The sequence below is a fragment of the Pelodiscus sinensis genome, chromosome 14 (assembly GCF_052426305.1).
Source record: "Pelodiscus sinensis isolate ZL-2025 chromosome 14, ASM5242630v1, whole genome shotgun sequence".
Classification (NCBI taxonomy): Eukaryota; Metazoa; Chordata; order Testudines; family Trionychidae; genus Pelodiscus; species Pelodiscus sinensis.
The window spans coordinates 38,599,850-38,612,000 of record NC_143065.1 but is presented as its reverse complement, the minus strand read 5'-3'; the positions used below and the strand labels follow the sequence as shown (position 1 = coordinate 38,612,000).

The 12,151-nt window shown below is 43.5% G+C and overlaps 1 protein-coding gene across 3 annotated transcripts in view; it reads left to right on the top strand.

Moving 5' to 3' along the window:
- The window catches only part of ADAMTS17 (ADAM metallopeptidase with thrombospondin type 1 motif 17), a 323,015-nt gene that overhangs the window by 107,193 nt on the left and 203,671 nt on the right, over positions 1–12,151 (top strand). For all 3 annotated transcript variants that reach the window (XM_075896952.2, XM_075896951.2, XM_075896953.2), the window contains exon 8: positions 863–968. In XM_075896952.2, the coding sequence (XP_075753067.1) occupies positions 863–968 (106 nt within the window). The remainder of the gene's footprint in view (positions 1–862; positions 969–12,151) is intronic.

The following is a 12,151-nucleotide window of genomic DNA, read 5'->3' as shown; positions in this document are numbered from 1 at the left end:
AGGAGGTGAGGGAGGAATGGGGCATGAGCCCCCGATGGGGGGACTGGGGTGGCTCTGTGGGCTCCTCGGGGTGGAAGCTCTCCTGCAGGGCCTCCTGGATCCTGACAGCCCCCCCGATTTACTCCCCCCCCACCAGACGGCAGCCTGCAGCAAGTGCAGCCGGGCTGATGGCCAAGTGCTGTGAGGTGCCGAGTGCGGGCACTCAGGGCACTCCCGTCAGGACTGCTTTGCTGTCCCTCATCGAGTTAGACAAGGAAGCGGGGAACCCTGAGAACTGTCTGTCCGGGGTGGGGGTCGGGTCCCTTTAAGCACAGCCCTCGGCTAGTCCTAACCTGATGCCCTGCCGGCACTGGTTCTGGCCAGCCTTAACTTCCGTTCAGGGTTCACTCAATGTGGACATGCTATTTCGAGTTAGCAAAACGCTAATTCGAATTAGTTTTTAGGTCTAGATGCACTAATTCGAATTATCTTAGTTCGAATTAACTAATTTGAATTAAGTTAGTTCGAATTAGTGCTGTAGTGTAGACATACCCTTAGAGAGAGGCAGCAGCAGGGGATGGCAGGGGGCTCCTCAGTGGTGGGGCCGGAGCACACTGACTGCCAGCCGCACCTCCGGGGACTATCAAATAGTCATGTAACTGTTAAAATTTAATGTGGTTACACGATTATTCAATTACATGCTGTCTAACATCCCTATTAAAAATAGGCTGGAAGGTTTCACTCTGAAGGAGATCGTCAGATGAATTTCTGAACCAATTGTTTACTGTTCCAAAATCTTGCATCATTGTTTTACTGCTCTGTGTTTTGAATGTGAGCCATTTTGCCAGCACTGATGAGAATGTCCTCTGGCTTTCTTTTGCAGGGATAGCTTACCTAGGAGGTGTATGCAGTGCCAAAAGAAAGTGTGTCTTAGCTGAAGACAATGGTCTCAACCTGGCGTTTACCATAGCACACGAACTTGGGCACAAGTAAGATTTGACTCTAAGTTTCCACAATTTACAGGTGTCATATTTATGTTGCTGTCTTGATTTAAATTCTCACCAGTGGCTTGGAGTGACTGTTATGATCTCCTGATTCCAGTTCATCCCAGGAGTTGATCAACTGATGAATTGCTTAATTTTTAGGATGCTTTCTTGAGTACCCATTTCAGTGCACAGAGATCTTTATTGTTCAACCCTTCCCACAGATTTAAATACCGTAGTTAGTGAAAATAGTAGAAAGAAACCTCATTAGTTGAGCTGTTGATTTTTAGGGCTCAATTCTGTTTTCATTTAAACTTTTTAACCCCTGAACTTAATTCCTCATTCAGGACCAATTAGGTCCTGAGGATGCCAGACCAAGGAGGTCCAACCTATAGTCTCTTTATATCATTTTTATTAATGGTTTATTTTGGTAGAATAGTCTTCATGGCACATAGTGAGCTGAAGGGTACAAGAATTCATATTCAAAAGTAGAGTTGGGGTCAGCCAAATTAAGATCTGGATTTATCCTTTCCCAAAATATAGGAGTATTCCGATCTAATTTTAATTGGATCCAATGGGGAGAGTCAGCTGTGATGTTTACATCCAGACCCAAATTTCCAACAAAATGCAGGTGTGTTACTGTGCAGGGTTTTTGTTTTTAGATGAATGTGACTTGGTGGTGGTCATACCCTTACGTGTTAATTTTTTTCAGTCATCTGGGCAATCAAGTTGACTATTTACTGCAGTCAGATTTCAGAAGTTACATGTGAAATTGTTTATGGAAATTGAAGTTTAGATTTGAGATTGGAGGTGCTTGTGTGCTCATTTGATCAGGGGGACAGGAATAACAACATTTAATTTCTCAATTCAATCACAGCTAATATTCCCTCTAATTTTTTCCACCTATATGCAGAATAAATTGTATGTGCACCAAGACAAGTGTGGATGTGCACCACCAGTAGAAACACATACTGCAGCTGTGGGCACTCTGCTAATCAGCTGGGTAGTATTTAAATATCTCCCGGGGGGGTGGGGACAGGGGCAGAGTGTGGTTGGCTGGCTAAGTGCTCAGTTTGCAGGGAACCTTGGTCACACCTAATTGATATAGTTTAAACGCTGACTCTGGGAAAGTTGTAAGGAACATGATCAATTCACATACAAATCAAGATTTGCAAAACAAAATTTGTCAGATACTTTTAACTATCAAAATCTCAAGTTGCTTGTGGATGTTCCGTTGCAGGCTAAGAGGCTAATGTCACTAGATAAGTCATTTGTGTGAGCTATTCATTCAACTTTTTTCTTTTATAATGGAATGTGTACTTTGTTCACATTTCTACAATCTCCATTTAAATCAGGCTTGCTAGAATGCAAGTTATCAACATTCACTACAGAACACAATTAAGGTTCACAAGCACACAGGTGGGCTATTAACCTTTTCTCCCCTTCCATTAAAATAAAAATGATTGCACTGTGTCACCCTCTATAGTATTCCAGATCAAATGGTTCCACAGCCAGCTGCTATCCTCAATGGCAGGATTGTCTTGATGAAATCCCACTGTTTTTCCTTTTAGAAAGAATCTGTTCAGAAATTCTTGGATGAAGGTGCCTCCTACTTTTTATATTCTTGTTGAATATTCATTACCTACAATACAGATATTTGATAGCTAAACTAAAGGCAGTAAATCCTGTTAAGATTTTGGCCAATCCACTCTCATGGCGCATATTTGTTTTATGGAATTGTGTGGCTTCTGAAATCTAATTTGTGCCTTACATGGAAGGTATTTGGGCTGCTACCAAACCTGGCAACATTAAAATGAACCTCTTAGTCATCCTCCCAGTGACATCAAAAGCACTTGAGCCAAACCAAAGATAGTTTTATCAGGAGAAATTAAGAATGTTGGATTTTCTTTTATTTAAATTACATGCCAATAAGTTAAACTGATTTGACACCTAATAATGTCACCCACAGGTTAATTTATTAAGGGACATTCAGTTCTTATTTTGCAATGGTCTCAATAGAAGGAGAGGGTACTTGGACTGTAGGAAGTCGAGCTATATAGCAAAGGGGAGCCAGGGACCTTCCCACTGTGTTTACCAAGGTTCCCACTAATAGTGCCTTGAAAAAATTATTCTGTGCAAGCATATGGTGTGGTGAGTCATATCATATATGTCAACCTAAGTCCATTTTGTCTTGTGAGCATCATTTTGGCTGTAAGACTATAAGGTTTCTTCCCTGTTTTCTTTTTGCCTTCCTCTTGTGCTGAAAATCCAAGACAGAGAGTGAACAATGCAAAGTGATGAGTCACTAACTTGGAGGGACTCCTCTTTAATGCAAGCATCCATGAATAGTGAGTGAGCTTCCTTTCCTGTGAACTTTAGTAACCAAGCAACAAATCACCCAAGAGGGGACTTTGATCCCTTATGGGGAGGGGTGACTCTTCTGGTCAAGCTCAAAGCCATTTTAGAGAGAGAAAGGCCGAGAAACAGAGAAGACAGAGTAGGGGGAGAAGGTAAGGAATGTTCTAGAACCCTGAAGAGAAACTGTTCGCATCCCAAAGAACCCTTGGAATAGTAAGGAAACCGACTCAGGGGTTTGCATGTAGGGTTTTGTTATTTTTCAATAGCTCTGTGTATCCCTTGTGTTATCTCAGAGTAAAGTCTAAGTACAATCGAACCTCAGAGTTACGAACTAATCAGTCAGCCACACACCTCCTTTGGAACTGGAAGCGTCCAATCAGACAGCAGCAAAGAATCAGCCCCTCCCCCAATGAAGCAAACACTGTACAGTACTCTGTTTAAACATAAACTACCCAAAAAAAAGGGGTAAAGGTTTAAAAAATAAGTTTTGACAATGTAAGGAAATGGCTTGTGTGCTTGTTTCCTTTAAGTTAAGATATTTAAAAGCAGTGTTTGTCTTTGGCATAGTAAAGTTCCAAGCTGTATGAAGTCCGTGTTCAGTTGTAAACGTTTGAAAGGACAACCATAACGTTCTGTTCAGAGTTAGGAGTAACCTCGTTTACCCAGGGGTTTGTCAGAATTCTGCGGCATGTGTTTAGAAGTCTCTCCACAGAGGCTGTGTTCCTTGATTACATGGTTGCTTATCAAAGAGTTAAGCTACAAACTGGCGTGCCCTCGAGGGAAGAGTTGGGGCTCTTGGTACCTGCTCCTTTTTTTATTTTTAACCATTTTCAAAGCTTTTCACAAGGAAAAAGTCTAGAAAGTTTAGTCATTTGTGTTTAAAGAAAAAGCTGAGATTCGCTTTTCTGTTTCTTCGTGTGCCCCTCCCCCAGAAATTGAACTGGATGGACTGCAGCCCTGTTCTTCCCAGGCAAGCTCTGTCACCAAGGCTGTTTCCTGCAGCAGGCTGGGGCTTCCTGGAAGGAATGTGGGGAAATCTCCTAGTGAGTATAAGCTGAGCCCTGCTCTGCCTCGTGGTGAGATGACAGCCTGAGGTGGTCTGGCCAGTGGCCATAAAGCATCAAACACCCTGGGGAAAATGAAGAGAAAAAAACGGCAATAGGCAGAATGAAGTCTGTTGCCAGTGGAACGGACACCACATGGTCTCAGGCTCCAAAGCTGAACCAGATGAGGACAAAAACAAGCAAGAGATAAAAATCCGACATAGGCCAAACCAACCAGCATTTTATTTGGATCCATTGTGCCTGTTAACTGGGCAAGAGAGGATGTAAGGCAAGGCAGGTCTCTGTCATGGAGTCAGTGTGATTATTTGCTTTAGAAATTCCTGCAAACTCAGGTTGCCTGGATAAAATGAACTGAGGGTATGCAGTTGTCTTCTTGTAAACTATAGCCTCTGTGTGTAACGAATATCAAGAGGCCGGTGTTCTTTTGAGGGTGCTGTGTGCATAGAAACTCTTCAGTGAATGTTCCATTTGTAACTGGTATGTAAGCTGATAGACTTGTAAAGTAAAATATTGGCTCAGTACGTCTAGTACAGCATCCAGCAGGAAGATCCTGTCATGCAAATGACCATATAAAAATAGGAGTCGGGAAGGATGTCAAAACACTTGCAGGCCTGGAGGAGAGAAGTGGGAAGGAGGACTTGTCTTGAGCAGCTCCAAGATCTGTACAGAATTACATCCCAGGGCAGCTTGTATTTGCAAATTTGAGGCAGCGTACTGTAGGCATACAAGCAAACGGCTCAAGCCCCAGCACAGGAAGTTGAAAAAGCAATTATCCAGATGTGTGAAGTATGGAGATTTGCCTGTAATACATATTAAAAATTAAACATTTAATATGGAACCCGGGGAAAGGCCAGAGTAAACAGGAGACAGATTGGAATATTCAGGTAACTCTGCAGGCGTGGACAATAGGCTGGTGGGAGGCCATTTATTTTCCTAAAATGTAGTGGTTTGTGGCTCCAGTCAGTTCTGAGCAGCTGCTTTGCAGCCAGCCAAAGCACTGAGTAGAGCAGCAAGAGAATTTCTGGAAATGTCATAATAATGATTTTGGAACCTTTGCTGCTAATCTGCTGGTTTTATCCTGAGATTATGAAATATAGGATGCAGAAGGAATTAAAAAAAAATTCCCTTCCTCATTCTCTGCAGTTACAGCCTCACCCATCGCCTGACTTAGGCAGGGGAGTATCATTTATATTCCAGGACTGTTCCACCATCCTGGCGAACTTTAAACATTAACTCCTTTATTTATAACCGCTCCCACCTGGGCTCGTTTTTCCTTCCGTATGGTGCTCTCTGGACTCTTCGTTTTAATGATAGCAGAAACAGAGCTTCTTTCAAGCATTCCTGTAGAGCTGACTTTGAAAAGCACAAGCAAGGCACTGACCTACAAGTGGAAGCCCCAAAGCGTTTTATGATGCTGACAGCAAGATCAATCCAGGGAAAGAAAGACAGGCCTTGCATGTGTTCTTTAAAATTCATTGGTGATGTGAGTTCGTTCCATGGCTATCAGGCAAAGCCTGGTGTGAATTTAGGTGGATGATTCTTCCCTATTTATCCCATTATGATTGTAAAAAATACATAATTAATTTGCAGAAAGCAATCAATTAGTCGATCTTTTCCCATTATCATAAAGATCTAAAACCAACTTGATAACTAGGACTCTCAAGCGATTAAAAAATTTAATCGCAAATAATCGCGTGATTAATCGCATTTGCCTGCCCTTTAAAACGTCACAGCGGCGTTTCAACCGGGCAGCACTGCATGGCACCCAGAATCTGCTGGCGTCCCCATCTGACCCCAGGCTCCATGCAGCGCTGCCCCTTGGAAGCGCCACGGCGCCATCAGCTGGGGTCTACAGCTGATCCCCGGCTCCACTGTTGCAAAACCTCTTTGAAGCATCGGAGTGGCACTTCAAAGGGGCTTTGCAACAGCGGAGCCGGGGATTAGCTGGAGTCCCCAGCTGATCTCTGGCTCCTAATGCGCTGCCCCTTTAAAGCACCAAAACAGCACTTCAAAGGGGCAGTGCAGCATTAAAGCCTGAGATTAACATGTTAAAAAAATTAACACGTTAATCCTGTCCTGCATTAATCACAGGCGTTAATGCAGGTCAATTGACAGCCCCATTGAAAACATTAGTAAGGTTGCAAAATCAAGCAATCAGAAGATGGGTAATGCCAGTCCTAAGGTTGCCCATGCCACTTTAATTCTGCCCCCTTATAGGAGGTTCTGTGGAAAAGATAATATGTGAACATGTAATTAAAGATGATTATACTTCATATGCAGAAGGTGGCACAGGCAACCATAAATATGCATTTCCTGACTTTTTTTGAGTGCTTGATTATTAGCCTTAACATTTGTGAGTCCTAATTTTTGGAAAAATGCACAGAGATAAGAGTGGGGGAAGTGGACATCACTGGAGCAAAGGGGTCAAGGCTAATATGAAAAGAGATGCATATGCATTAGTAGGGAAGGACAGAGTTATGCAGGATTGTGGAGGGATTGAATCCAGGAAGTGGGGCGGGGGGAGGTTTAATCAAGTTAACATCCACGTAGAGAAGACTGGGACAATGGAGTAGGGCCCCTCTGATTTAAGGATGGTATGTCCGAAAGCTTAGAACAGGAGTGGGGAACCTGCAGCCCAAGCCACTGCTTCCCGTGGCTCCCATTGGCCGGGAGTGTTGAACCACGTCAACTGGGAGCTGCAGGACTCTGTTCCTGCGGACACTCAGTAAACAAACCATCTTGCAGCCCACCAGCAGCTAACCCTGGTGAGGTGCCTAGCCCACAGGTTCTGTGTTTGAACATAGGTCAGGGACCCTGATCATCTGGTTTCTACTCGCAGCTCTGCCATGCACCAGTGTCACCCCAGCCAAAGTTCATCTCTCAGGCTCAGCTTTCTCATCTATAAAATGAAGCACACCCTCTAGTGATGCCCAATTCTCTACTGATGCCAAGTAAAGGCCTTGGGCTTGGTTTTCAAAGGTACCCACAAATCAGATCCTAGCTGCAACAGTTTGCTTCCATGGTTGACCCACTGAGAGAGCTGCCCCTCTGTAGGCTAGTGAAGTGGCAGTACAGCATACTTGTTTGAAGGGGTTCAACTGTGGAACCAAAATACAAGAGGGGATAAGACAGCTTCAAAGTCTAATTGGACTGATGAGAGTATGCTGCAAAACCAAACTTTCTGATAAAGTTTTGTCTCTGCAATCACCCCCTAAACATGACACACAGAAAAAAATATAATAGTACTACTTAGGTGAAACTCATCTGGGACATATGCCTTGAGATCCCCTTTACATGTGCACTGCTTAAGTACTATGGCCTGGGCATTATAGAAAATCCTATGCTGCCTGATGGTTCTGGTTTGGGCTCACTTTATTCATGTTTGCAGCATGCTGTGAAACCCTTGGATGAAATGTGCTGTTGAAGTGCAAATTGCTCTTATAATTCTTTTCTTCTGATTTTGATGCCTAGAAAATCCCGTCTCCTTTTAAGCACAATTAATTAAAAAGAGTTAGGAGGTTCAGTATTGATTGGTGTTTGCAGTTTAAGCCAAATACATTGTTAGAAAGAGAAATAATAATAATGAAAAGAAAATCTGGAGGTAAAGTGAGGGCATTTAACTTTCCAGCTGGGTCTGCTGTGGTTAGGGTTGCCAGATAGTTTAACTAAAAATACCGTAACTCCCCCCCCCCCCCCCCCCCCACAAAAAAAAAAAAACCACTGAGGAAAAAATTCTGTTGGCCCGGGGGGGCGGGGGGAGGGGGAAGACCGAAGTTGTTGAGCAAAAAAAAAACCTCCATGAGTTAAGCAAAAAAAAAAAAGTAATTAATTAAAAAATAAAACAGCATGGCCCTTTCAGTGTGTACAGAGTCAGAATAGGGATAGGATCAGGGGAGAGGTTGAGCAGTAAGACCCAGGGAGGGCATTGCTTCGCATTGGTCTTTAGGCTTTTTGTTGACAGCCATTTTGTTTTCTTGATCAATCCAGAATGCAGCTTCCCTGCAGAACCAGGTGGGTGGGGAATATTGGGGCCTGGCGAGGAGGCCGGGGGCTGGACCCAGTTGCCGAGTGTGTCTTAGGGTTGCCAGGTGTCCGGTATTTTCGCCTCTTGGCAGGGGGGAAAAAACCCAGAAAATACCGGACATTTTAAGTGTCCTGTATTTTCTGAATTTTTTTTACCAGATAGGAGCTGAAAATACCAGACTGTCTGGGTCAATACCAGACTGTCTGGGTCAATACCAGACACCTGGCAACCCTAGCTGTGGTGAGTCATAGCTTCAGTTCACTCTGATGGGACATGTAGCTGTGCATGTTACCTACGAACGGTTATAATAAGTGCTGGTGGATATCGGTGTATGTATTGAAAACAGAAGTTAATAATAACACTTCCATCTGAGGACCTCCTGCGAGGCAAGGAAGTATCGTTGTCTTTGAGGGCACTGAAGCACTGGAAAAAATTAAGTAACTTGTCTTAAATAACATAATAAGACAGGAAAAGTGCCAGGGTTAGAATCCAGTTCTCCTGACTGTCAGTCATGAGTTTTTAACTTCTAGGCAGGGATGGGCAATAAGATGGAGGTGGTTCATCAGGGTTAGCTCTTGGTGGGCTGCTGCCACATTATTTAGCTGCGCCTCTGCAGGTACGAAGACACCGTTTCCCGCAGCTCCCTTGGGCTGGGAACAGTGATCCATGGCCAACAGGAGCTGCAAGCTCTCATATCTGCAGAGGCACGGGTATGTACAGTGGTGGCAACCTGCCAGGGGCTAACCGTGGTGAACTGCGTGCAGCCTACGGGACAGTTATTGTTCACCACTATACTATACTCTGTCCAGTAATGTGTTATAATATATTTTTTCTATAATTATGTAGGAGGAAATAATGACAGCTGAAATTCAAAAACTTCTAATGCTCAGATAGGCACTCAAAGTCTCAGTACTTTTTTTAGACCTTCTGGGCCTCTCAAACTGTCTGGTAAATTGCATGAAAACATGAGACATTCCCAGGAAAGGCACATTTTCTCTCTGGTATCAGTGAAAGAGCAGGAAATCTCAGCAATACAAGAGACTGTAAAGAAAAAGTGAAACGAATGTTTTGCAATCTGCCAAAGGTTTGGGCAGGAGTTTGTCTCAGTCCCAATCCTAATAAGAAACTAGATCCTGGTTACTCAGTAGATTAAAATGGTCCCTCCCTTGTAACTTTTAGGGGATATTTAAGCGATTTTGACTATTGATTTGGACATGGATAATGCTCTGTATTTTCAAACCCCATCCCTTTCAGCAGCATGGCAGTACATTGAATTCAGACGTTACTGTCACTAGGTTACATGTTTATGGCCAGAGGCAAGGAATTATCAGGAAATAGGCTATGCTGTTGAAGTCTGTCGCCTCTAGCAGCCCAACCCAGACTGAGTTTGAAGATCTTCAGGGCTCACTGTGAGATGAATTTACTCCCAGTTTTGAATGAACTTGACTAGAATTAGAGATGTCCCAAGATGCAAACCAGTAGACGCAGATGGAAAACTTCCTCAAGGAGAAGGATGGTTCAATTTCAGCATGTTATCCTGGTCCTATGGAGAGGAGCTAGCCATGAAGGTAGGAGCTGGATCCAAACTTCATGGACATTAGGAATTGTGGCTTAGGTGTAGACCCATCTCCTAGTGTAGAGGAGGGTGTTGGCAAGCAAAGTGTCTTGGGATGGATTGTTTTGTTTTGCAGTTGACAATGATAGATAGGGATATCAGTTTGCAGTGCTTTCAGCGCAAACCCTTCCAACTGAACCTGGGTAGTGACTAGCTCCGGACTAGAGATGCAAACCCTTCAGGAATGTCTTGGAGTCTTCCAGAATTGGCATCAGTCTCCTGGCAACTATTGAAAGCAATCTGGAGAAGTTAATAGACTATTTTAAGAAAACAACATTATGCCATATTGGGGGGGAGGGAGGACATCTCCCGGAATAGCTTTAGTCAGACGGCAAACCTACTCCAGACTAGAGATGTTCAAAGACGTTTAATAAGGTAACCATGTAACGGCTAAAAATTCATAGCGGTTACACGCACTGCAGGTTCTGCAGCATAAAGCTTCAATAAATAAGCTTCATACTGCAGTGTCCAAAGTGAAGCCTCCCTGGGAGCGGGGTAGAGTATTTAACCAATAATCAGGGCTTGACAAACCGCGGCGAGAGCTACTCGCCAGCCCCGCACTGTACATGCGCCAGACCGGCACTGCGCATGTGCGCAGCACTTGTGAATGCGGCGCGCGGAGTGACCGGCTGAAATCTACTCACCCATAGCAGTAGAATCTGCGGTTAATCGGTTCACTTTTAACATCCCTACTCCGGACACATTGTTCATTCCCTACAACCTTCCTTCCAGCACCTCATATCCCACTTATGTTAAGAATGAAGCGCCAGATCATGCTTAAAGCTAAGCATGTGCTTAAATGTTTTGTAAAAACAAAGGTCTTAGACAGCTGCTGTCATGGTCATGGCCATATTTACTCTTAGGAGGCCCAAACATGCTTCCAATGATCTCAAGCATTCTTGGACTGGGTCCTAAGGATGGCTGGAAATACTGGCAGCAGACAAGACCCACGCTGGTGCTGCCCATTTTATTTTCTGACATGTCTGTTGGAACTCAGTTGTGGAATGTTTCTCTTCGTTTCGGTTATTCATTATTCGGACACGGATAATTGCCAGCACGTTTTCACAGCCAAGTTGCCCTTTGAGTTCAGCTCCAAAACACTGGTTATTTCATCATGAGTCTTTGTACTTCTGAGTCATGCTGAACTGGGTCTAATCAGCTATGAAATAGCAAGTTCTGGTGGTGAAAGAGGCGCTGGCTTTAGCTTGACAAAGTCAGACGTGTATGTTACTCACTGGAGGTCCCTCACTGGGGGATCTGTATTATTAATGTGTTAGAATTGTTGCTATACCTAAGTTGTAGCTTGTTAAAGAGGACATTGAGGCGGCTTTCTCAGAAGCATAATGCTGCCTAGCATGGAAACAACTGCCAGTGATGAAGTGGAAGGTGTGGCTGAGAAGAATAATGGAGATTCTGCTAAATAAAGAGGACATGACTAGAGTTGATCAGGTGAAGGCAGTGATTGGACATTGTTGAATCTGTCTATATTAGCAGATCTGTTCAATACACACAGTACATCCATGATTAGTGCTTTGATGAGTTGTGTTTTGTGTGTCCTGACCAACTGCACTGCAGTGGGAACAGCTTCAAAACCACTGATGATTGTATTAGGTTCATTATTAATGCTGAAGTGAGATCAGAAGAGAGAAGAAGACTATTGAGATTCAGCTGAGTGGAGTTTAGAGAAAAGTGAAAACGCTGGGGGAAATTCTGGACAGCATCTAGTAATTAAGGCTTTGAGTGGTCACCATGGTAATTATAGAGAGTCACAGATATCTTCAGCCCATGGGGCACCTCAGTGAAGTTAAAAAGGATGATGTGGGCTTTACATCTTCAAAGAGTTATACGTATTATCTTGAGGCTCTTCAAAGTATAAAACATGAGTAACAGCAGAAGGCAGGAAAAATGGGAGAAATAAGAGGGAGAAGAAAGTTAACATGAAATAAAAGACAGTCGTGATAAAATGCACCTTTAGCTCCTGTTCCCATTCATCTGAGCCATCCAGCCCGCTGAAAAGCCATTAATCAATGGAGAGTCCACAAATTAAATGGAAGACTTGGCACAAGCCTTTCTAATTGGACCATCATATTCAATAAGCTGACCCAATTTCATTTTATTTTGGAGTAAG